Source organism: Callithrix jacchus, chromosome 14, assembly GCF_049354715.1.
Source record: "Callithrix jacchus isolate 240 chromosome 14, calJac240_pri, whole genome shotgun sequence".
NCBI classification, from domain to species: Eukaryota; Metazoa; Chordata; class Mammalia; order Primates; family Cebidae; genus Callithrix; species Callithrix jacchus.
The window spans coordinates 28,238,213-28,265,701 of record NC_133515.1 but is presented as its reverse complement, the minus strand read 5'-3'; the positions used below and the strand labels follow the sequence as shown (position 1 = coordinate 28,265,701).

Sequence of the window (27,489 nt, the reverse complement as noted above, 5' to 3'; positions counted from 1 at the left end):
TAAACAAAGGAGAAATGGCTTAAAATGTTGAAGTAAAATAATCTAGTGGAATAATGATTGAAAATTGTTTGGTATTTAACACAGGATTTTAACATAACAAAAAAGGCACTGAAGCTTACTCTCTATAATTAAATGTACAAAAAACAAGCTCTTTATGTTCTATTGTTAATATCATCTTTCTCATGAGGGTTCACTCTGCTGGGTAATAGGGACAAGGGGGATATTTAAACTTGCCCATTTACATTATATTCTTCTGATTTAAATGTCTCCTTTATAGTAAGCTGATTTGGTTTTTTTTTTTTTATGAAAGTTCAGTCTTCCTAACTCCCCTTTCTAGCCCTAATCCTCTCCAAGATGGTATCCAGGTGGGCAGAAAAGTACACAAAACCACACAATGGCAGATCCACAAGGTAGCCTCCAGCTCTGATGGGTTCCTGCATGGAGTGGCTGGTCTGGCCTTGTCTTTGGACTGGAAATTAATCATGGGTTCCATTTCTTCATTTGGAGTTCATGTTCTGTATTAGTTAGAAGTCTCCAGAGATACAGAAATAATAAGGGGTGTGTGTGTGTGTGTGTGTGAGAGAGAGAGAGAGAGAGAGAGAGAGAAGTTGCAAGATTTGCAGTCAACAACTGGAAATTTAGGACCACTTACCTGTAGTTCCAGTCTGAGTCCAAAAGCCTGAGAGCCAAGAGAGCTGAGGGTATAAGTACCAGTCTAAAATTCAGCAGGCTTGAGACACAAGAGCCGGTGTTTCAGTCTGAGTCTAAAGGTCAGAAAAACTCGATGTCCCTGCTTAACAGTCAAGCAGAAGAAGTTCTTTCTTATTCAGCCCTTTTGTTCTATGCAGGTCTTCAATTGATTAGCTAAGTTCCGCTCACTTAGGAAGGGCAATCTGCTTTACTCCATCTATTAATTTAAATGCTACTCTCACCCAGAAACACCCTTACAGACATACCCTGAATAATGTTTGACCAAATATATAAATATCTCATGCCTTGGACAAGTTGACACATAAAACAAATCATCAAACAATCCTAAACATTTGCCTTCGGTTCTGAAATCTCAACGAAGTATTACTGTACACTTAAGAGTTTCTGTGAATCAGTAAGAAAAAGAAAACAACCCAATAGGAATAAAGACAAAAAGTACAGAGAATTCTCAGAAAAGGAAAACTAAATGCCCAATAAGCATATGAAAATATGTCCAAACTTACTAATAATTTGGAAACAAATTAAAACCATGAAAAGATGCCATTTCACACCTATCCAATTGGCAAAATGGTAGCAAAGATATGGCGCTATGGAAACAAATCATATTACAAGATGACAAAAATAATATTACATATAAAAACCTATAGGGTATAGTAATGTGGCACTTAGAGGTAAATTTATGTATGTTTGTGGACTTCTCATTCCAGTAATAACAAACTAAGGACTCAGATCAATATTTTCACTAAGAACACTTAGAAACCATAGATAAAATATTTAAGGAAATGTATGTTTGAGGGTCTGGAGAATTAATAAAATAATGAAGAATATTTAGGAGGAATGAAAAACCTAGAGCAATGAGCCCAGTGCTCATGGCCATTTTTTCCCTAGAGGCACCAGAGGAGGAGGCTAAGGGGCTGCAAACCTGAGCAGACTTTTTGATTGCTTCAAAGGACAAAGGGGACAAAATAAGAACCCAGAGCCCACTAAGTAGGAGGGGAGGCCAGTAAACCTCCCTTACATTGTTTGCATTCGGAGGAGATTTATCGAAACAAATAATGCCAGCTAAGAAATAAATGGTTTGTTGAAGAGGTTAAGATGACTCCTGATTACTAGTATCTCTGGATGCCTGCCAGAAAACATAAATCTTACCTGGGGAAACAGAAAAGTTTAGCTGCACCAGAAAATATGACCATATATATAAGCAGGCCAGACTACATGCTTAAAAACCAAGAAAAACAATACATATTAGAAATAGAGCACAGAGTATCCTGATAATGGATACATGACATTAATTTTAAGATAGCATTTTAAATGTTCAAGGAAATTTTTAAAAATTGAGAAAATTGACGGATAATTTAAATTACTCAAAATAAAATTCTAGAATTTAAAAATATAACTCAGCCAGGCACAGTGGCCTATGCCTGTAATCTCAGCACTTTGAGAGGCTGACGTAGAAGGATCACTTGAGACCAGCCTGGACAACATAGTAAGAACCTATCTTTACAAAAATATTAGCCAGGTGGAGTGATGCACACCTGTAGTCCCAGCTATCCCCATCAAGCTACCATTGACTTTCTTCACAGAACTGGAAAAAACCACCATGAACTTCACATGGAAACAAAAGAGAGTCCGCATAGCCACGTCAATTCTAAGCAAAAAGAACACAGTGGGAGGCAACACACTACTGGACTTCAAACTATACTACAAGGCTACAGTAATCAAAACAGCATGGTACTGGTACCAAAACAGAGATATAGACCAATGGAACAGAACAGAGGCATTGGAGGCAACACAACATATCTACAACCATAGAATCTTGGATAAACCTGACAAAAATAAGCAATGGGGAAAGGATTCCCTGTTTAATAAATGGTGTTGGGAAAACTGGCTAGCCATGTGCAGAAAGCAGAAACTGAACCCCTTCCTGACACTTTACACTAAAATTAACTCCAGATGGATTAAAGACTTAAACATAAAACCTAGCACCATAAAAACCCTGGAAGAAAATCTAGGCAAAACCATTCAGGACATAGGAGTAGGCAAGGACTTCATGAACAAAACACCAAAAGCATTGGCAACAAAAGCCAAAATAGACAAATGGGACCTAATCAAACTCCACAGCTTCTGCATGGCAAAAGAAACAGTCACTAGAGTGGATCGGCAACCAACAGAATGGGAAAAAATTTTTGCAGTTTACCCATCTGACAAAGGGCTGATATCCAGAATTTACAAAGAACTCAAACTGATTTACAGGAAAAAAACAAACAGGCCCATTCAAAAGTGGGCAAAGGATATGAACAGACACTTTACGAAAGAAGACATATATGAGGCCAACAATCATATGAAAAAATGCTCATCGTCGCTGGTCATCAGAGAGATGCAAATCAAAACCACATTGAGATACCATCTCACGCCAGTTAGAATGGCGATCATTAAAAAATCTGGAGACAACAGATGCTGGAGAGGATGTGGAGAAAAAGGAACACTTTTACACCATTGGTGGGAGTGTTAATTAGTTCAACCATTGTGGAAGACAGTGTGGCGATTCCTCAAGGCCTTAGAAATAGAAATTCCATTTGACCCAGCAATCCCATTACTGGGTATATATCCAAAAGACTATAAATCGTTCTACTATAAGGACACATGTACACGAATGTTCATTGCAGCACTGTTTACAATAGCAAAGACCTGGAGTCAACCCAAATGCCCATTGATAATAGACTGGATGGGAAAAATGTGGCACATATACACCATGGAATATTATGCAGCAATCAGAAATGATGAGTTTGTGTCGTTTGTAGGGACATGGATGAATCTGGAAAACATCATCCTCAGCAAACTGACACAAGAACAGAAAATGAAACACCGCATATCCTCACTCATAGGTGGGTGATGAAAAATGAGAACACATGGACACAGAAAGGGGAGTACTAAACACTGGGGTCTATTGGGGGGAAAAGGGGAGGGCCAGTGGGAGGGGGAGGTGGGGAGGGATAGCCTGGGGAGAAATGCCAAATGTGGGTGAAGGGGAGAAGAAAAGCAAAGCACACTGCCATGTGTGTACCTACGCAACTGTCTTGCATGCTCTGCTCATGTACCCCAAAATCTAAAATCCAATAAAAAATTAAAAAAAAAAAAGAATATATTTTTGGCTTATAATTCCTCTTTTCATTTTGTATATAATTAAAAAGGCAAAAGCCTAAAACAATCATTATAAATATATGCTGATGGTAACATAATGTATAAAAATGTAGTTTGTAACACAATAACAACACAAGAGAGGGCAGAGCGATGTAGTAGCAAATTTTGTATACAATTGAAACTAAATTGGTATTATTTCAAATTTAAATTTTTATAAATTCAGATGTTAATTGTAATCCATGACATGATCACTATGAAAACAACTAAAACTATATACAATATAGTAAAAGAGCTGAGAATTAAAATCAATATCTAACAAAAAGAAGGCAATGATGGAGGAATTGAGGAACAAAAAGGATATGGCATGTAAAAAAAAATGATAGAAGTAAATTTCTTCCTTATTAGTAATTATATTAAATGCAAATGCATTAAAGTCTCCAATTTAAAGACGGAGATTGGCAGAATGGATTTAAAACACACACAGACACACACACACACACACACACACACACAATTTAATTACATGCTGCCTCCAAGAGATTCACGTTAGATCCAACCAGTAACTAAAAGAGCTGAAGTGGCTATAATAATATCAAAATCTATATATACTTCAAGACAAAAATCGTTACAAAAGACAAAGCAGGATATACTTTAATGATAAGTCAATCATCAAAAAGACATAACAGTTGTAAACACATATGCACCTAACAACCAACTCCCAAAATATATAAAATAAAAACTGACAGAATTGAAATCAGAAATAGTTCAAAGGTAACAGTTGGAAATTTCAGTGTCCCACCTTTAATAATGGATAGAACAATTATGAAAAATACATAAGTAGGCCGGGCGCGGTGGCTCACGCCTGTAATCCCAGCACTTTGGGAGGCTGAGACAGGTGGATCACAAGGTCAAGAGATTGAGACCATCCTGGTCAACATGGTGAAACCCCGTCTCTACTAAAAATACAAAAAATTAGCTGGGCACGGTGGCGTGTGCCTGTAATCCCAGCTACTCAGGAGGCTGAGGCAGGAGAATTGCCTGAACCCAGGAGGCGGAGGTTGCAGTGAGCCGAGATCGTGCCATTGCACTCCAGCCAGGGTAACAAGAGCAAAACTCCGTTTCAAAAAAAAAAAAAAAAGAAAAATACATAAGTAGACTTGAACAACACTAAAACTAATTCTAATAGATCTGACAGACATATATAGAACACTGTACCCAACAATATCAGAATAAACATTCTTCTCAAGTACACACAGAACATTCTCCTGGATAGTTTATATGTCAGGCCACAAAACAAGTCTCAATAAACTTAAAAAGATCGAGCCATAAAAAGCATATTTTCAAACAGAGAAAAAAACTAAAATAACAGAAGGAAATATGGATAATTCACAAATATATGGAAGTTAAATGATACACTTTTTTCCACTTTTGTCACAATTCATTTTTATTAATAGAAAATAAACACTTATTCCAGTTTCAAAGTTGTTATACTTGAAGTTGCTAATTTTTAAAAAATGAATTTTAAATAATCACTTAATAATTCTGCTTTGACTAAGACAATGAAATGGAGCTTTAAAAAAAGTATTCAGCACCATTTGCTCATAGGTCTTTCAGAATTTGTTCTTAAAGTTTCTGGAACTTACCCATCTGTAAAGTACAGGAATTACTGAGCTACATCGGAAAGGCTCTGTGGGACAGGCAATGGGGAGTTAGGCAGTCACCATAAAGGGATCCATGTACATTCAGCATGGTGACTTGGACTACACAACAATTCCTTCCCCTCTGCAGTAGCTCAAGAGAGACGTGCTTTTTAGCACTGAGATATGAGGAGTGTCAGACTGTTATTTTCTGTTAGAATTGGTCTTCCCAGCTAATAACAGTAAATCTCTGGCACAGATGCTATTGGTCCTTAATGTCCTGTGATTTTGGGAAATAGTTTGGATTTAGTTCAATTTATTCAGAAATCAAACGTTTAATTAGGTTCACTACTCTGGCAGAGTAAGGGTATGCTATGCTGGGTTAGGATCTTTATAAAATATATATAATCTGTAAGTAAATCATAGTCTTAAAAAACATACTAAGAATACTATATTATTCAAACCAATATCTATTTTAGCAAAATGTTTATAACTAAAAACAACTGATGAAACTAAATCGAAAGGTATGACAAAGAGGACTCAGCTCTGTGTTGCTTAAAGAACTTTTAAAACGCATGTGCCCATAAAGCCATTCGAGGAGAGGGAAGGAGGCCCTCTTCTCCTCATTCTTACTTTAGAATTCTTACTGGGCCTGGGCCAGAAATTAGCACTTCTGAATATTTCAGAGAAGTCCAAAGTGTTAAAAAATCTTTTATGCAAAAGAGCGTCTCTCAGCATCAGTGAATAGTAACACTCATCAGAATTTCCCAATAACACAAAAACAGAGCCAAGTCCATACATTTGATCAGATGTCGGAGTACTGGGAGGTGGACTATGATGTCAACCTTAGTCAGAGCTCCTGCTGGCTTCTTCCTATACACTGTTCACCAATTTGAGTAAAGTGGACTTTGTGAGAAAATAGTGTTTGATGGCCAGGACCTCTTTAGGGGATTTCTTCCTAAGTAGAATACACAACAGATAAGGAAGTAGGGGAGGTAATACAGGGAAGCTACTCTTTCCAGCTCAGAAGGAGTTGATGAAGCCCATAGATGCATTCAAGAAGCCCATGGGATCCTCTAGCTGTGGATAGTGGCTAATGTGGTCATCCAGAATCGACACTGTCTACCGTGGCAGCATTTTCCTGTACAGCTCCAAAAACTCTGGATAGGGATTTACAGGATCCAATGGCCCATAGATAAAATGAATGGGGATAGACACAGAGGCAAGAGCTCCCATCCAGCGCCTTCTGAACTTCTTCCTCTGATATACTGTAAGAGACTGTCAATGACTAAGTTCCCATCATTGTTGCGGATCCCTGCCCACATGTCCCACAGCTCACTCTGAGAGGGCCGAGTATACGGCCCAAAGACTGGGGTGAGACCTCGTCAGAATACAAAGAAGTTCATCAGTCGTGTGAGGATGGGTGACAGCACACTTCCATCTTTGAGTAGCTTTTGGAGAAGGAGTGGACGGTGAGTCTCAGGAAAGATACATTTGACAGACAGAGACTCTTTATGGTAAGCCGGCCAGATCGATTCTGCTTGTACCTGTAGAGAAACTCCTGAGCAACAATATCTACATAGTCATGAGATAGAAGGTTGATCCTGCGGTTCTGGAGCCCCAGATGCCTCAAAAGAGCTTCCACGATGCTGGCCTGCTCAAATATGGAATAGTGATGCGCTCTCGGTTTGTCACTGAAGCCAAAGCCTGAAGACTTCTATGAGTGCAGGGCAGGGGAGAACTGAGGGGGTGGGATGTGCAGGTATGCAGCAAGCAGAGGCATAGCCAACAGCCCCACCTGGACCCACCACTCCCTCATCCTGATTCAGGTAAGACCTGGGCTACAGGACTCCATGTTTGGGGGAATTGGTTGCACATGCACTTCCTGAGGCCAGAGGTTCTCGGCCTAAATGATACACTTTTAAGAAATCACAAGGTAAATTAGAAAATGCTTTATTCACTTTTTTAAACTTCAACTTTTACTTGAGACTCAGGTTTTTTAACATGTATGTTGCATATTGCTGAGGTTTGGGTACAAATGATCCTATCACTCAAGTAGTGTGCATCATACCCAATGGTTAGTTTTTCAACCTTCTCGTCCTCCCCTATCTAGTAGTCTCCAGTGTCCATTTTTCCTATCTTTATGTCCATGTGTACCCAATGTTTAGCTTCCCCTATAAATGAGAACATGTGGTATTTGGTTTTCTGTTTCTGTGTTAATTTAATTATAATAATAACCTCCAGCTGCATCCATGTTGCTGCAAAGGACATGATTCTATTACTCTTTGTGGCTGCATCATATTCCATGGTTTATAGCTCCATATTTTCTTTATCCAATCCACCATTATGAGAGAATCTAGATTGATTGAATATCTTTGCCAATATGAATGCCACAAGTGCATATGTCTTCCTTAGTGGAACAATGGATTTTCTTTAGGATATATACCCATTAATGGGAACAGTGTGGGTTGAATGGTAATTCTGTTTTAAGTTCTTTCATAAATCTCCAAACTGCTTTCCAAAGTGGCTGAATTAGTTTACATTGTAAGCTAATGTAGTTTATACACCAACGATGTGTAAGTGTTCCCTTTTCTATGCACCCTTACCAGCTTATGCTAATTTTTGACTTTTTTATAATAGCCATTCTGATTGGTGTGAAATGGTATCTCACTGTGGTTTTTATTTGCATTTCTCTGATTATTAGTGATGTTGAGCATTTTTATGTGCTTTTGGACACCTGTATGTCTTCTTTTGAGAATTGTCTATTCATATCTTTTGTCCACTTTTTAATGAAGTTGTTTTTTGCTTGTTGAATTAAGTTCCTTATAGATTCTGAATATTAGATTTTTTTCAGATACATATTTTCTCCCATTCTGTAGGTTGTTTACCCTGTTGATAGTTTCTTTTCCTTAACAGAAGGTCTTTCACTTAATTTGGTCCCATGTATCAATTTTTGTTTTGTTGCAATTGCTTTGTAGGACTTAATCATAAATTGTTTTCCAAGGCTGATGTCTAAAATGATATTTCCTAGGTTATCTTCTAATATTTTTATAGTTTGAGATCTTACATTTAAATCTTTAATCATCTGAAGTTAATGTTGTTATGTAGTGAAACATAAGAGTCCAGTTTCATTCTTCTGCATATAGCTAGCCAGCTGTCCTATCCCAACATGATTTGTTAAATAGAAAATCTTTTCCCCATTGCTTATTAATGTCAACTTTGTCAAAAATGAGATGACTATAGATGTGCGGCTCTATTTCTGAGGTCTCTATTCTATTCAATTGGTCTATGTGTCTGTTTTTGTATCAGTACCATGCCTTTTTGGTTATTGTAGCCTTATAGTATGGTTTGGAGTTAGGTAATGTAATGCCCCAGCTTTGTTCTTTTTGTTCAGGATTGCTTTGGCCATTTCAATTCTTTTTTGGTTATATATGAATTTTAGAATAGTTTTGCAATGATATGGGTAGTTTGATAGGAATAGTGTTGAATGTGTATATTGCTTTGGGTGGTATGGTCATTTTAACAGTATTGATTCTTTAAGTGAATGAGCATGAAATGCTTTTCCATTTGTTTGTGTCATTTCTTATTTCTTCTAGTAGTATTTTGTAGTCCTCCTTGTAAAGATCTTTCACCTCCTTGGTTAGATGTATTATTCTTTCTTGTAGCTGTTATAAATGGTATTGCTTTCTTGATTTGGCTCTCAGTTTAAATATTATTGTTGTACAGAAATACTATTTATTTTTGTACATTGGTTTTGTATCCTGAAACTTACTGAAGACGTTTATCAGTTTTCTAGTTACAGAATCAAATGGTTGGAGAAGAAAAGTAGTATGAGTTCTTATTTTCCTATTTGGATGTCTTCTATTTCTTTCTTTTGCCTGATTGCTTTGGCTATGATATCTAGTACTATGTTGAAAAGGAGTGGTGAGAGTAGGGATCTTTGTCTTGTTCCAGTTCTCAAGGGGAATGGTTCCAGCTTTTGCCCATTCAGTATGATGTTGGCTGTGGGTTTGTCATAGAAGATTGAGTCACATTTACTGATTTGTGTATTTTGAACCAGCGTTGCACCCCAGAATGAGGCCTACTTGGAACAAGTAGGCCAAGATCTACTTGGTCATGGTGAATTAACTTTGCTACATGCTGCTGGATTCACTTTTCTAGTATTTTGTTGAGAATTTTTGCATCTATGTTCATCAGGGATATTGGCCTGAAGTTTTTATTTTTGTTGTATCTGTGCCAGATATTGGTTATATGACACAGGGTAAACATCCATCTGGCTCAAGGGGCAACTGCAGCATGTGCAGCATTGGCAGTGGTACCTAAGTGGTAGAACTATTTCACACTAACCAGTTGAGGACTACACAAGATTGGTACCACCTAGCATCAGGATATAGCTGGAGGATTTGACAAGCCATTCCTATTTCTAACTTCAGGAATAGATATTCTTCCCAGTCCATCTTAAAATATTGCTGCTTTAATCACAGATCAGATAAAAAAGATAATGTGCACAACCTCTAACTAAAATCCTGTTGTAGCCTAGACAGTGAAATGATATGACATCAGAAGACTTTAAAATCGCAGCTCTTTTTGGATCTCACAAAGTGTATCTGCACTCTTTTTCAAACAGGCCTCTTCCTCAGGAGTCAGAGTCACCTTCACAAGGTCTGAGATTCCATTCTGTCCCAAAATGCAAGGAACACTAAGGAAGACATCATCCTTTATTCCATAGAGACCCTTAATCATAGTAGAAATTGGGTGCAGCCCCCTAAGATTCTTTATTATACTCTCTGCCAAATCTGCCACAGAGTCCAGTGGCCCAGGATGTGTAGTGTTTGAGTTTGATCACCTTGTAAGCACTCTCAGCCACCTACTTGTAAACCTCTTTCCACTGTTGCTTGTCTGTACCAGTCCCTAAATCAGGATGCAGAGTCTTCAGGGAGACACCAGCAACGTTCACTCCACTCCATACAGGCACACTAGAATCTCCATGTTCCCCAAGGACCCACCCATGATAGCTTAATAAGTGAACTCCCAGCCTTTCCCCATCAGGTAACAGAATTGGACTGAATCCAGATTGCAACCACTTCCAATAACACAGTTTTTGGGAAAGCCATTTATCTTCCAAGCCACATAGGTCAAGACATCTACTGGATTTGAAACAATAATCAACTTGCTCTTCAGATTGTGTTTTACATTAAGAATGATGAAATTAAAGATGTTCACATTACACTAGACCAAATTAAGATGCTTTCTCCCTCTTGCTGATGTGCCCTAGCCCAATGATCAGCTTGGAGTTTACAGTTACATTATAGTCTTTCCCAGAGACAATCTTTGGTGTTCTAAGGAAAAGGCTGCCATGTTGGAGATCCTTCATCTCTTCCTTCAATTTATCTTCCATGGCATCAACAAGAGCACGTTCATCTGCCAAGTCCTTCATGGACTTGTTGGCATGGCACAGGTTGGGATGTGCCAACCCCAACAGCTGTTATCTTATTCTGGGGAGTCTGTTCTTCCTTTAGAAGATTATGAATCAGCTGATCCTTGAGAGTTGCCATATTGGACTTGGAACCAAAAGGAATTGGGAATGCACATCAGGCAGGCATCGGGGGTGCACAGCAGTGAAATCTGGACTCGTGGCAACAACTCCAGCACCTGGTTTTATTAATTCTTCGTATGGATTTTGGGGTCTCAATTTCATTTAATTCTGCTCTGATTTTATCCCTATTCCTTTTCTTCTGCTAACTTTAGGAGTTGTTTGCTCTTGTTTTTCTAGTTCCTCTAATTGCAATATTAGATTGTGAATCTAATTCTCAGTATAAGCATTTAGCACTATAAACTTTTTTTTTTGGAGACAAGGTCTCACTCTGTTGCCCAAGCTGTACTGTAGTGGTGTGATCATGGCTCACTGCTGCCTCAACCTCCCCAGGCTCAGGAGATCCTCTGTTCTCTACCTCCTGAGTAGCCAGGACTACAGGCACATACGTGTAGTGCCTGGTTAATTTTTGTATTTTTCATAAAGATAGGGTTTTGACAGGTTGCCCAAGATGATCTCAAACAGTTTAAGTGCCCTTCACCTCAGCCTCCAAAAGTGCTGGGATTACAGGCCCTGCACCCAGACACACTGTAAACTATTAATACTGCTTTTGCTGCATCCCAGAGATTTCAGTATATTGTTTCTCTACTTTCATTTATTTCAAAGAAGTGTTTTATTTCTGCTTTAATTTGTTGTTTACCCAAAAGACATTCAGAAGAAAGTTGTTTAGTTTCCATCTTAATTGTGTGGTTTTGAGAGATCTTGGTATTGATTTCTATTTTAATTCCACTGGTGTCTGAGAGTATGCTTGGTATGATTTTGATCTTTTTTAATTTATCAACTCTATTATGGCTGAGCATGTGGTTGATCTTAAACTATGTTCCATATGCAGATGAGAAAAATGTATACTCTGTGGTTGAGGGATGGAGTATTCTGTAGCTATCTCTTAGGTCCAATTAATTAAGTGTCTAATTTATGTCCAGAATTTTTTTTTAGTTTTCTGCCTCAATGATCTAACACTGTCCATGGGATGTTGAAGTCTCCCACTATTATGATGTGGCTTTCCAAGTCTTTTCATAGGTCCTGAAGTAGTTGTCTTATGAATCTGGATGTTCCAATGTTGGGTGTGTCTATATTTAGGATAGTTAAGTCTTTTTGTTGAATTCAATCCATTACCATTAGGTGATGCCTTTCTTTGTCCCTTTTAATGTGTCAATTTAGTCTTATTTCTACAATATAAGAATAGTCACCCCCTTCTCTCTTGTTTTCCTTTTGCATGATAGATCTTTCTCTATTCCTTTACTTTGAGCCTATGGATTTTGTTACATGAGAAATGGGTCTCTTGAAGATAGCAGATGGTTGGGTTTTATTTTTTTTATCCAACTTGCTACCCTGTGCTTCTTAAATGGGGTGTTTAGACCACTTATATCCAAGGTTAATATTGATATGTAAGGTTTTGATCCTGTTGTGATGTTTTTAGCTGGTTGCTTTGTAGTCTTGATTGTGTAGTTGCTTTATAGAGTCTGTGGACTTTGTGGTAGCAGGTATCACTCCTGCATTTCTGTGTTTAGAGCTCTCTTATGAATCTTTTGTAATGCTGGCCTAATTGCAAACAATTGCCTTAGGAATTGCTTATCTGGAAAAGGTTTTATTCCTCCTTTGCTTATGAAGCTTAGTCTGATAGGATAAGAAATTGTTGGCTGGAATTTCTTTTCTTTAAGAATGCTGAATATATGTCTCCTTTCTCTTGTGGCTTGTAATGTTTTTGCTGAGAAGTCTGCTCTTAGCCTGATGGGATGACCTTGGTAAGTGATCTGACTTTTCCTCTAGCTACCTTTAAGAATTTTTTTTTTCTCATTAATCATGGAAAGTCTGACAACTATGTGTCTTGGGGATAGTCATCTTATATAGTATCTCCCAGGGTTTCTCTGAATTTCTTGAAATTGCATGTCCCTCTCTAGCAATATTGGGGAAACTTTCATGGACTATATTCTCAAATATGTTACCCAAGTTGTTTACCTTTTCTCCTCTTTCAGGAATGTCAGTATGGCATAGGTTTATCTCTTTGCATAATCTCATATTTCTCATAGGCTTTGTTCATTTTTTAAATTCTTTTTTCTTTATTTTTGCCTAACTGAGTTGTTTTGAGGGAACAGTCTTTGAGCTCTGAAATTCTTTTTTCACTTGGCCTAGTATGTTGTTAAGGCTTCCGGTTGTATTTTGAAATTCCAGTAGTGAATTTTTCAATTCCAAGTGTTCAGCTTTGTTTCTTCTTCACATAGCTATGTCATCTTTCAATGCTTGGATCATTTTACTGGCTTCTTTGGACTGGATTTCAACTTTCTCTTGGATCTCATTGTGCTTCCTTGTCATCTAGATTCTGAATTTTATGTCTGTCATTTCAGACATTTTAATCTGGTAAGATCCATTGCAATCTTTTTTTTTTTTTTTTTTTTTTTTGAGACAGAATCTCACTCTGTTGCCCAGGCTAGAGTGCTAGAGTACAATGGCACAGTCTCGGCTCACTGCAACCTCCACCTCCTGAGTTCAAGGGAGTCTCCTGCCTCAGCCTCCTGAGTAGGTGGGATTACAGGCACCTGCCACCATCCCCAGCTAATTTTTGTATTTTTTTAGTAGAGATGGGTTTCACCATGTTGGAAACATCAGTCTCAAACTCCAGTTCTCAGGTGACCCACCTGCCTCAGCCTCCCAAAGTGCTGGGATTACAGGCATGAGCCACTGCTCCCAGCCTGCAATTTTTCAGAGGTAAGGAAACACTCTGATTTTTTGAATTGCCAGAGTTCTTGTGCTGACTCCTAATTATCCAAGGGACTGGCATTTATCATTTTCAGGTTGCTGTCATTTCATTGAGGCTTTTTATTTTTGTATTCCTATTTTCCTTTGACAGTTTGACGGTGGTATATGTTGCATACACTTCATTGACTTTGTTTCTGGGTGCTTTCAGAGAGCCAACCTTTGCACAGGTTCCTTAGTTGTAGCTAGTTTCCAGCATTGGCTTTCACAGATGTTATGTGATTAATCAATGGCATTCAAATTCAAAGCCATTTTTGCCTTTTGGGATAAGGAGAGAGACTGTTTTTTGACCTGAGTGGTGGTACAGGTGCACATTTGCTTTGAGAGAATTCATTGATCCACATACTAATAATATGTATTTTTCTGTATATATGTTAGGCTGTAATTTTTTTAAGTTTTTAAAAATTGATCTATTGTTCTGTTAGAAGTTAGGATAATGATTACCTGTGGGAAGAAGGAAGAGGAAATCATTAAGGTGTAGAGAGGCATAGGAGAAATGTCTCTGGGGTATCAGCATAGTTCTCTTCTCAACCACAGTTATGATTTGTGATCATTTGTAGAACTGCATATTTGGTTTTTATACTTTTCTGTGTGGGTCATGGTAAAAATGTTTTTAAAAAACAAGAAATAAGAAAAACATATTTGGACTCCTACTGGAATGAGGATTCAAAACGTATGTATATCCTAAGCAAGAGTCTATTGTATTTACATTTCTTGATATTAGTTTTGCTTTAAAATAGCATAAGATGGTATTTTGTTTTTGCTCTTCAATTCAGGGTGCAGTCAATTTCACTGGGGCAAGGACAAGGACCTATTGCTGAAAAAATGATCAAGGATGCAATGAAATCAGGAAACTGGGTATTTTTGCAAAACTGCCATCTTGCTGTTTCTTGGATGTTGGCAATGGAAGAGCTCATTAAAACCTTCACAGATCCAGGTGTGTTGAGCACATAGCCCATGCATAATAATAACATTTTTATGTAACCTTTTCTTGTTGAATTCGTTCCTTATAGTAATTCATTATTGTAGGCACTGTGTTTCCCTATATTAAGAGGAGAAATTTGAAATCTAGACAGTTTTAGCTAATTTACACAACCAGGATTTGAAAAAAGGCCTTCAGACATCAAAGTTGAAGCTAGGATCCACTGGATCATTTCTGTTTCTTATTGCCTTCTATGAGAGGCCATTTGAATTTGAAATATACTACTTATAGGCATAATAAAAAGAAACAGAAAAATATACTTAGGACAAACAAAAGAAACTAAATCCCTCCCTATAAAATATGAAATGTAAAGGAGCAGAGTTCAAATTACCACCAATTCCCTTAGAGTAGTGTTTTACTATCTTTTATCCTCTGTAAGCCACATGACAACTAACCTCTACATGTGTGTCAGAGCCACACCCACCCCATGGGCGTGCCCAGCATTACTCTTAGTTGCTAGCACTAGCTATTATCTCACCACTTTCTTGCCCACTCAAGGAAGTATAATGGACTGCAAAGAGAGAAGTGGAATTAGAATATATTCATTTTAAAGTGTTAGTATAAAAATAATCAAAACCTCAGGAACTATTTTATTGGTAAGAAATTGTGTGGGTCCCACTCAACCACTCTGCTGGGAAGCCCTGGGGGAGAACCACCAGACAAGCATATCCAGAGAGAGCCCTTTCTCTAAGGCCTTCCTTTGTGCCCTGACTACAGAAAGCTTTCTGGAAAGGTGAGAGCTATGCAGATGATCTTGCAAATCACTTTACTTAGTGCTACTTATTAAGGTGAAGAGCTGCTCCTTTACAAAGTCCCCAGTCTGCACTGGTCACTGAGCCAACTCAGGGGTTAGCAGCCCTTCCCTAAAGGCCCTTCACTTCCTAGCCCCCTGCCCTCACTGACAAGCCTTCTGCAGGCTGCTTCCAACAAAAGTAAGGACTCATTTTCATCCACCATTCAGAATCTCCACTATTTGCACTCTTTCACAGTCAAATAAGAGATGGCCTGCTTCCTGTTGGGCCTGTGGCTTATTTCTATTTAAATAATTAAAGAGAAATGGCAAGGAGGTCTTCAGTACTGGCTAGGGGTCCCTGATGATTAGGAATATAATTAAGAAACAAAAATGCTAGAAAGGCATCAAAAAAGCAATTTGCTATGATGGTACTATATGAGCCTCCAGAATATGGAGATGCCTTTCAGCTTCACTATAACTAGAACAAGAGCATTTTCCCATTCTTCAAGGAGTCTGGATGGGCTAATAAAGCCAGCTGAAGTTTTTTTGTATATTTTAAGTGATTACTAAACTTAAGTGGATAGAAAAATCCTTTTCTGGCCCTTGCTATAATCATTTATATCTTAACCATTTAAGTTCTGATGTTTAACCTTAACCAATATGAAATAAAATACATTCAGGTAGTAAGCTGAAAATATAAAAGGAAGAAAAAGAAAAAAAAAAACAAATAAAACCTCAGGACTTGAAATCCTATCACCTCTGTAGAGTTCTGCCCCACCACTTCCTGACTGTGCGTGCCATATCTTTTTTCTGGGTCTGTTTCCCCAGCTATAAAATGACTACATGACGTCATCATGAGAAGTCCTGTATGAAGATGATTTCTAAGATTCTCTTCTAGTCCAGCCCTAAAATTCTATAATGTCTATGAAAGTTAAGAAGCTTGGTGCTTTTGCAATTGTAAGAACAAGTATGGAAAAAATGCTTCTCCAAACCTGGCCTTCTTCCTTTGGTTTTTTTTTTTTTTGGTTACTGAAATCATTGGCCCTAAGACTTTAGTTGTTGTTTGACTTCTTTACCTAATAGTTTTGACTATGCAAGCAGTGTTAGTGTTGCTGTAGAATTTGATAGAACTAACTTTTAATTTGGGCCATTTAATGTGGCTTATGAATTTAGGTTACCAAACCGAGAAGCGTGAAATCAGCTTTGATTTGCAGTCATTCATTCCATAAATAATTAAGGACCTACTGTGTGCCATATACTTTTCTAGGATATGCTGGTGAAGAAAACAGCCATAGATATTTGTCCTCATAGAGTTTTCATTCTAGTTAGGGCAAGATGGGCAATGAATAAACCATATGTTAAATAAGTAACATATATGGCATGGTAGAACATGGTTGTGCTTTGGAAAAAATAAAAAGGAGAGTAAGGTAAGGAGGATCAGAAAGATTGAGATGGGATGTGAGTAGGTGCCAGGAAGATAGCAATTTTAAATGGTTTCGTCTGAGTAGACCTCTTTGGGAAGGTGATATTTGACCAAGACATGAAGAAAGTAATGGAGTCTGAGTAAACAGCCAGTGCAAGGGCCCTAGAGAGGGAGCCAGCCTAGCATGTTTGAGAAACAGCATAATATGTACTTAAAAACCAGTGCCAAGGGAGTTGTCCTTGGATGATTCCTGTGTCTTCCCGTGATGGAAGCAATGATTTTTCCAACTTTACTTTTGAACCTACAGTGGAGCTCATTCTTTCTTGGGTCCTCTGTCCATAGCTCAGAAAGTAAGTGCATTGACTTAACGTGCTAATGCCATGCATGGAATATCTCCATATCCTTGCTCCCTTGTTTCCTTTGCAAATTCTCTACTGAGGGGAGAAATCTCTTCTCAGTAGGGCTTTTTGGCCATTTTCATGCAACTTGTGTTAAACTGAACGGTCGAAAAATCCTCATGAGAATAAATACCTGGGAGATAACTGCCCTCTTTTTCAAATGAAAATGTTTCCCATTTCAAAGATAAGGCCCTTAATAGTTCAGCAAGTATTCAAAATTAATATGTCTCTAATTTATTTACCCAAATATGCCTGCTTCTAAACTGCCAACCCTTCCTACCATGAAGTTTCTAAAACAACACATCTTACTCCCATTTTAAAACAGTTCACAATATACTTGAAATAGATTAACTAGGTCTTTAAACAAAGCTTATAACATTTTTTCCTTCTCTAGGATAATTATTTCTTAAAGAAAAGTGCTACTACCAACTGAACATTTTGCTTTTTTGTTGTTTATCATTGTTTTAAACAGATAGTGCTATCAAGGACACTTTTCGACTGTTCTTAAGCTCCATGCCTAGTAATACATTTCCTGTTACAGTTCTTCAAAATTCTGTTAAGGTAATGTATGCATATGGTTGGAACAATGTGAAATGGTTCGTTTCAGAATATACATCTAGTGCTTCCAAGGAGACCAGAGCCTGCACAAAATCATGTGGAGGTCTGTGTGGCCAGGGTGGGGAGGTGAGGTCAGTAACCTTTCAACTATAGCAAGCAGTGAAACGATTTCCCAACCCAGCCTTGCATATTCTAGTCCTATTGGTCATTCAACTCTTCCAGTTGTCACCCTCACAAGAAATGTTAAGGGTACAGAGTGATGAGAAAGGAACTCCTCCCAGAGTTAAGGGAACGTTTCAGCATTTGAGAGACAGGAGGCCTACAGTCCATAGTAGTGTGGCTGCTGGATTTTAATGCTGGAAGTTTATGATCTGTGGCAAGCCTCTGCATATGAGGAACAAGGGGTGCTCCTTCCCTCCCTGCCCCATATCATAGGACATCAGGGGACAAACTATGGGACAGTGCCCTATGTCGGCATGATGCAAAATTCAAAAAGGAAACCCTAAGCATGCTTTCTGGCCTAGGTTTAGAAAAAATGGACACCAAATGGAAGTGTCTGAGGTTCTTGTCATGTGGTTCAACCACTGTTGGTCTGAGAACCCTGCCATTCCCTATCCTTCCTGTACTGTGCCTGAGCAAGATTCAAAGCAGGTTTGAACATGCCGGGAATTGTCCCCACCTCTTCATGAACATCAGCTATCTACACCCTCTCAATGGCTTCAGTCTATGTGTGTTATTCAGAAATAATGCCAATCTATACAATCACTCTCTCTGCCATGTATATTCTATCTAAATCCAGGTGACCAATGAGCCTCCAAAAGGCTTACGTGCAAATATCAGACGAGCATTTACTGAAATGACACCTTCGTTTTTTGAAGAAAATATACTTGGAAAAAAATGGAGACAAATAATATTTGGCATTTGTTTCTTCCATGCAATTATTCAGGTACACTCAACTCTGCTTTTTAATAGCAACAAAGAAGTGTGTTATAAAATAAGTAGTAAGAATTAAGTGAAAGCATGTAAATGTCATTGCCAAATGCTGAAGGCCCCATTCTGTGTCTGAACTCAAGTTGTTTTAATTCAACCTTCAATCTCTATACTCCCCTTGCCTCAGTATTTCACAGCTTCAGCTCTCACCTCTCATCTGATCTGCCTACAGAATACCATCACTTGGATGAGTGCAGCAGGTTCAATTCAATTCAACAAGCTCAAAATAGATTTCCTCAGCTCTGCCTCCTGCCCAAAATCTGCTTCCCCTCCAAGCTCTACTCTAAAATCAGTGGTCCCATTCTCTCAATCACCTACAATCAGAACTTCAAGATTGCTTTTATTCTTCCTCTTTATACATACATATTTTATCAGTCATCAAGTCCTTCTTTGTTTTCTTACAATAGCTTTACTCTTACCTGTCCTTTTGAATGAGCTTATCTCCCTTAACTGCCTCTTTCTCCAATATGACTGAAGCCTCAAGTTCCCTGAAAAATTACCTTCAACTCAGAACCACTGTCTCCTTCCCTCTGTTCAAATGTCACTGCTTGGTCTGGTATTCATCCTGTAACCTTGTACTTGAATTCTAACTCTCCAAATACATATCCTAGATGGCATATTTCTTATATTAGCTTCCCGGTTTTCAAACATGTGTGGTCTATAGAGAATGAATAAATGAACGAATCAGACTGGGCGCAGTGGCTCATGCTTGTAATCCCAACACTTTGGGAGGCTAACGTGGGCAGATTGCTTGAGCCTAGGAGTTCAAGACCAGTCTGGGCAACATAGTGAAACCCCGTCTCTACAAGTAATTTTTTAAAAATAGCTAAGCATGGTGGCACATGCCTGTAGTCCCAGCTACTCAGGAGGCTGAAGTGGAAGGATTGCTTGAGCCTGGGTGGTCAAGGTTGAATGAGCAGTGTTCATGCCACTGCATTCCAGCCTGGGTGACAGATCAAGACTCTGTCTCAAAAAAAAAAAAAAGAAAGAAAAGATGCCAAGATATAAGATAAATAGGTTAAAAGGTCTTAGGGGAGGTCTGACAGGCTGGGATCAGGAGTTCTGTGTGTGAGGCCCTTGTTCTGCTAACAAAAGCAGCTGAGATGAGGAGGTAATTTAAGCTTTAGGAAAATTTTGAGATCAAGAGCAGGGAACTTGGAACCAATCCTCTGGCGCAATTATCAGTTTCAAATTTAAGAAATGAAGGTAGGATAGGGAGATGACAAAGGAAGTTGGGGGAGGATTTAATGATGGTGTGTCATGAAACAAGGAATATGATTCTGTGTGTGTCATAACTAAAAAGCCATGGACAGACTCCTTAAAACAGTAGGGAATAGCTCTCTCTACCAGATGGAGAGATTATATCAGTATTTTTATGCCAAAAGACTATAGGTGAAATTTTTTTTCCTACTTTGATGAGAAAATGCTTTTAAAAATGGTCTTTTAACAGGTCTATCACATTTCTAGTAATAGCAAATTTTCTTTTAGAAATATGAGGAGCCAGTATTGAAGGAAGAAGTACTTCCTCTCTTTGATGAAAGCCTAGCTGAAGTTGAGCTACATGATTTTTACTGATTTTGTAGAGTGGGGTTGCCCAATTTCAATGGGAACTTTAGTTTTCAACATTTTACACAAAATTAATATTATCAAATTTTATTTCAGACCATTTTCATTTTTCATTCTAGGAGAGAAAGAAGTTTGGCCCCCTTGGTTGGAATATCTGCTATGAATTTAATGACAGTGACAGGGAATGTGCTTTACTGAACCTCAACCTCTATTGTAAAGAAGGAAAAATTCCCTGGGATGCACTGATTTACATTACTGGTGAGTACATCCTTGCAGCCAGGGCTTCCAGCTATGTTCCACAAAGTTGTTGTTTATGCCCACCTGGCCCTTACAAAGATGGGATGTCCTCCCCCAGTGTTTAATGGTGGTGATGATGACTTTTGATGTTCCCTGTGTGAAGATAGAATTGTGACAAGAACATGTAAGGACATCATAAGAATATTCACACATAGAAAATGGGACAGATGCTTTCTCAAATAGTAATAGGAAAAATCATGCTTGCTACATACCAAGCACTATTTTAAGTACTTCCCAAGAATCAGCAGATTTAATCCTCATAACAGTCTTATAATATGAGGACTATTATTATCACCATTACACATGAGAAAACTGAGGCACACCATTTACAAAGTGCTGGGGCCAAGATTTGAACTCAGGCAGTGTAGCCTCCAGGGTCCATGATCTTAAATTCAAAAGAACCTAATCATTAATTAACTAGTAGAGACCTGTTAATTCAGATATACCTGTGAAAAAGGAAAAATCTTTCAGAAATTAAATTTTTTGTAAATATTAACTGTGACTACATAGGGATCTTGTTGCCAAAAATAGAACCAATTTGGACCATGTGGGCTCAAGTAGTCAGGAAGAGGATATTTGTACTGGTAAGTGGGGGAAGGAGGAGCTCTGAACAGGGACAGAAAGGAAATGGATGATTTTCATTGGCAAGTAAGGGAAATGAAGAACAGCAGAGATGTATCAGCTAATCTAGAACCTAAAAGGCAAAATGAAACCTTAAAACATGTTTGAGATGGAGGCAGAAAAATAACAGTAAAAATAGATTAGGACCATTCCCCAGAGTGGACCAATGGGGAGGCTACTTTATACTCCTGCCCCAAGCCATTGAAATGGGGCCAAAATTGCTTTACACAGTGGTAATGTAGGCAAAATTATTCTCTGGTATCCTCTGCTTGCCCTGAATTTTCCTGTTTCTCCTTTTCCTTTTCTTTCTCCCTCTCCTACAACCCTCAATGTTTCAGGTTACCTCAGTCTCTACTGTTATGAAAGTAATTGTGGAGGTAAAAAGTAATTTGCCAGACCAATCTATAGATTTAATGCAATCCCTATGTAACAGAAGACTGTTACACCCAGAGCAGCTGGCATGTTGCGGAAATTGATAAGCTGATTATGAAAATCTGAAGGACCTCAAGTGGCAAAAACAATCTTGAAAAAAAAGAATGAGGTCAAACGAGTTATGTTTCCCAATTTCAAAACTTACTACAAAGTTACAACAAGTCATTGTGGCACTGGCACAAAAATAGACATAGATTTTGACTTGGCAGTGGTGGTGATAGCTCTATCACATTTCTTGTTTCTGGCATGAAGGGAGCAGAGCCTTTATCAGGTCAATTTATTTTTATGTGGCACCCATCCACTATTCCCTCCAGGCCAGCACCTTGTCTTGGTCAAAAGAGTCTCAGAATGGACAAACAATTGTGCTGAAGAAAACGAGAAATCTCAGCAACAAATATCCCAAGTATTTCTGTAAATAAGACTGATTTTATGGAAAAACTTGAAAAGATGTTCCAGTTTTTAAAAATTTGGATCTTCAATCTGTGTTGAAAATTCTGTTTCTGGATCTAGTTTGAGGCACTAAGAAGAATAAGATATCAATTTGCAATGAGACCCTGCCAGTGCAACATCAATTCCGCTAAAATTAAAACAGAACAAGTTTCAAATTTATGGTGAATCTTACGTGGAAGAATGGTTAAATATTGATACTTTACTAAAAGTTTATAGGGACAATGCCCCAAATAAACCAGTAGCAGTTTATAAATGGATAATTAGTTTTAAGAAGCGCCAAGACAGTGTTGAAGATGAAGCCCACAGCAGCAGGCCATCCACATTAATTTGCAAAGAAAAAATTAATCTTGTCCATGCCCTCACTGAAGAGCACCAGCAATTAACAAGAGAAACAACAGCCAACACAATAGACATCTCAATAGGTTCATGTGACACAATTTCAACTAAAATTAAAGTTGAGCAAACTTTCCACTCAATAGGTGCCAAAACTCTTAAAACTGGATCAGAGGCAGACAAGAGCAAAGCTCTCAATGGAAGTTTGAAAAGTGCAGTCAAGATCCTGAAGCATTTCTTTGAAAACTTATAATAGGAGATGGAACATGACTTTACCAGTACAATCCTGAAAACAAAGCACAATCAAAGCAATGGCTACCCAGGGATAGAAGTGGTCTAGTCAAAGCAAAAGCAGACTAGTCAAGAACAAAGCTCATGGCAACGGCTTTTTGGAATGCTCAAGGCATTTTGCTTTTTGGCTTTCTGGAGGGCCAAAGAATGATAACATCTGCTTATTATGAGAGTGTTTTGAAAAAGCCAAAGCTTTAACAGAAAAATCCCTAAGAACACTTCACCAGAGAGTCCTTCTCTACTCTACTCCAACAATGCTATTCAGGCCTCTCATCAAACTAGAACACTTTCACAAGAGTTTTTATGGGAAATTATTAGGTATTCACCTTACAGACCTAATTTGGCTCCCTATTACTTCTGTGTTTCCTAATATTAAAATTTTGTTAAAGAGCACACATTTTTCTTTGGTTAATGTAGAAAAAAAGAGACTACATTGACATGGTTAAACTCCCAGGTCCATCAGTTCTTTAGGGAGGGACTGAATGGCTGGTATAATTGCTTACAAAAATATCTTGAATTGATGGAGCTTGTGTTGAGAAATAACATTTATATTTTTTAAAAAAGAATAAACTTACAAATCAATTGAATAGAATTGAGAATATCCAAAAATGACCCTTATATTTATGACCACTGATTTTCAACAAAGGTGCCAAGACAGTTCAATGGGGAAAGGATAGTCTTTTCAACACATGATGCTGGGGCAATTGGGTGTCCTTCTACAAAAGGATAAATTTGGACCCTTATCTTATACCATACACAAAAATTAATTCAAAATGTGTAACAGACCTACAATTAATAGATAAAGGTAAATCTCTTAGAAGAAAGCTTTGGAGTAAATTGTGACTTGGGGTTAGTCATTGACTTCCAAGACATGACACAAAAAAGAAAATACATTGGAGTTCATCAACATCTAAAACTTCTACATGTCAACACACACCATCAAGAAAGTGAAAAGGCAAGATACAGACTGAGAGAAAATATTTGCACATCATACATCTGATAAGGGACTTGTATCCAAAGTATATAAAAACCTCTTACAACTCAATAATAATAGCAAAAATAACTCAATATTAAAATGGTTGAAGATTTGATTTGAGTAGACATTTCACCAAAGAAGATGCACAAATGCATGAGAAGACACTCAATTTGTCATGAGGGAAATGAAAGTTAAATCTCTAATGAAATGCCACTTCACACCTACTAGGATGACTATAATTTAAAAAAAGACAATAACAAATACTGGTGAACATATGGAAAAATTGGAACCCTCATATGCTTCTGGTGGCAATGTAAAATTGTCCTGCTGCTTTGAAAAAAATTTAAATAGAGTTGCCATATGACTTAGCAATTCTACTCATAAATAAGTACTTAGGAAAAATTAAAACATATGCCCTCACAAAAACGTGTGCACAAATGTTCATAACAGCATTGTTCATAATGTCCAAAAATATCCATTAACTGGTGAATGGCTAAGTAAAATGTGACATATCCATAAACAGAATCTTATTTCACCATAAAAAGGAATAAAGTACCAATACATGCAACATAAATAAACCTCAAAAACATTATGCTAAGTAAAAGGAGTCAGACACAAAAGACCGCAAGTACAATTCTATTTATATGAAATTTCCAGATAAGTCAAATCTATAGGGATGGAAAGTAGATCAGGGGTTGCATAGGACGAGGAGTAGATGTGGGGAGTGACAGCAAATCGGCACAATATTTCTTTTGAGGGGGAAATGGAAATGTTCTAAAATTAGATTGTAATGACGACTGGCCAACTCTATAAATTTTAAAAAATAATAAATTATATATATGTAATACATATAAGAATAGATATATATTAAATATATATTATTTTACATATATCTGTTTTATGTGCATTTTGTTGTTTTAAATTATATCTCATTGAAACTGTTTTTAAAAAAAGATAGGAGCGAAAAGACAATGCTTTATGCAGGTGGCAATACTTGCTAATGGTGAGCTTTTTAGGCATTTGTTTATGGATTAATTCAGAAAATACTGATTAGTACTATTAAATAGATGCTGGATATCAAAGATGGCATAGTCTCTGCCTACCAAAAGCTGATGGAGATAATGAATCATTCATAGTAGCCAATATATGGAAACAACCCAAATATCCATCAACATATAAATGGATAAAGAAAGTGTAGTAATTACATAAAATGGAGTATTATTTATCCTTAAAAAAGAAAAAAATCCTACCACTTGTGACAGCATGGATGGACCTGATAGACATTATGCTTTATGCTAAGTGAAATAAGTTAGTCACAGAAAGATAAATACTGCATGATTCCTCTTATATGAAGCACCTATAATCGTGAAAAGTCTAGAAGTAGACAAGAGAATGGTGGCTATCACAGGATAGAAAGAGGAGGAAAATGGGGAGTTGTTGTTCAATTAGTATAAAATTATAGTTACACAAGATGAGTAAGTTATAGAATCTGTTGTACAATATGGCGTTCAGGTATTGTGTACTTTAAATCATAAGGTATTGTGTACTTTAAAATTTGTCAAGAGGGTAGATTTCATGTTAAGTATTCTAACCACAATAAACAGTTGAGGGCATGAAGAAATTGTTGGAGGTGATGGATATGTTTGCCATATGGATTGTGGAGATAGCAACATAAGTAATATACATATGTCAAAACTCACCAAATTGTATACATGAATTATGTGCAGTTTTTTTTAATACCAATTATACCTTAATAAAGGTGTGGGGGTTAGGGGAGGCCAACAGTGTATGGGACATGGCACTACTAGAGAAACAGTTAGTACCTCCAAAAGAGGAAATGTGTATGGAGGGCAGTTGTGTCTTCAACAACACTAAAAAGGTAAGCTGGGGCAAATCTTGAAAAACCTACGTGTCTTGCTAATAACTTACAAGCATTGGTTAGCAATTATGGTCTTTTAGACTAGGAGAGGTGCAACAATTCACAAAGCTATAATAAAAGCAAAATGAGGGATTGAACATGGAGGTATATCAATACCAGTGGAGAAACTAGACAGGAGAGAATAAACAGAGAAATATTTAGGAGGCTTTAAATACTGGAAGGTATTTGGGATTGGAGGAAGACCTTCAGATTTCGTAGTGTAGGTTACAGCAACACATACATCCAGGAGTGGTATTGGGGGTGGATCTGAGCTCAAAGTTAGCAAAGACAAAGTCAAACCTCAGGCCTCTCCAGTTTTTATTGAACCATCCCTGACCCAGCCCACAGGGATGGGAAAGGAAGAGAAGGGGGAAGCCCCTATGTTGGGTTCTGCAGTGGGACCCACGGGAACCACGATGCTGGGGCCAGACCAGGCAGTGGCATGGATGGTTAACACCACACACACACACCCGTACATGTGCATGGTCCCTCTTCTAAGAAGACCAAAGCCAGAAGACTCCTTCTTGAAAGTGAGCTGTGAGTCATCTACCCTGAGTCAAAATGACAGAGTTCCTTGTTTACTCAGTTTGACCCAAGAAAAAGGATAAAGTCAAATCTGGATGGAGAAGGATGAAATCTGTTGATTTGTAAGGAAAACACTTCTGTGCTGCTTGTCAAAATGCAGATACTTTAGTTGGAAACTTATTTTAGAATAATATATGTTAAGACACCGTTCTTTCCCTGACATCTTCATGCAATTAGAGACACTAGAGCTTTATGTTCCAGCACCAAGGCCAAGAGGAGCTTCAAGTTAGGCCCAAATTAGATGGACCCATGACAGAGATTTAACCCAATTTTGTGTTCCAAGATTTCCCAGAGGGTCGCTGAAGAATATTCCCAGGAAGGTACAGAACAACTCCTTTTTACCTCTTGGAATTGCTAATACAAGGATTCAGCAACTTAACCATCAGCCCTGGTACCTACTGCACCTCCCTTCTCCCTCAGTGGCTTATCCAGCAAGACTGACAAGAGGTACCCCAACAGGAGAGGGAAGACAGGCATCCTTACAGGATGTGCATGTAAGGACATTGCAGTCTTGGAAGAAATTAATTATTGTGATTCCAAAGCCTGAAATAACTTTCTCTCAACCAATCATCTCAGCTTGAAAGAGAAAGAAAAAATAATTTTTTCTTCCTGACATGATGGAAGAAATAGAGATGAGAATGGATCAACAGTTGGAGGATTCAGAAGTGGACAATGTTGGTATCACAGGTGAAATCCTTCCAGGAACACGACAGTGGTGAATGGTGAATTGTAGCAATGGATCTGGATTATTAAAGAAATTATATCAGCAACAGATTCCAGTGTGCTTCCTTGCTACACATAATTTTGGGATGACAATGGAATACATGGAAAGTAGCTTCTCTTTGGAAAGAGAGATGGAATACCAACCAGTTATAATTCCTTATAATTACTATGAAGTGAGTCGTCCCTTTCATTTTCAATCTATCTTTCCTTTTAACTTTGATAGCAATAATTTATAAGGAATGTATAGAGCTTGAATGCCTTGCTACAAATACTAGATTCCATTTTACTCATTGGCTCCAAAAGAAGCACTGTTTGATGGAAAGTGTGTATGCTTTAGAATATTGCAATCAATGATAAGATTTAAAATCAATATTTCA

At 37.8% G+C, this 27,489-nt stretch overlaps 1 protein-coding gene and 2 pseudogenes across 14 annotated transcripts in view; 1 reads left to right on the top strand and 2 right to left on the bottom strand.

The window, feature by feature from the left end:
• DNAH6 (dynein axonemal heavy chain 6) overlaps window positions 1–27,489 on the top strand; it is a 411,305-nt gene that overhangs the window by 352,440 nt on the left and 31,376 nt on the right. For all 14 annotated transcript variants that reach the window (XR_013526431.1, XM_002807522.6, XM_035272122.3 and 11 more), the window contains 4 exons: window positions 14,613–14,773; window positions 17,845–17,933; window positions 18,730–18,876; window positions 20,606–20,744. Coding sequence is in view for 13 of the 14 variants with exons in the window: in XM_002807522.6 (XP_002807568.3) it covers window positions 14,613–14,773; window positions 17,845–17,933; window positions 18,730–18,876; window positions 20,606–20,744 (536 nt within the window). In the remaining variant the exon portion in view is untranslated. The remainder of the gene's footprint in view (window positions 1–14,612; window positions 14,774–17,844; window positions 17,934–18,729; window positions 18,877–20,605; window positions 20,745–27,489) is intronic.
• On the bottom strand, window positions 6,303–7,348 carry LOC118147257 (mesoderm-specific transcript homolog protein pseudogene; annotated as a pseudogene).
• Window positions 10,019–11,076, bottom strand: LOC100386586 (L-lactate dehydrogenase A chain pseudogene; annotated as a pseudogene).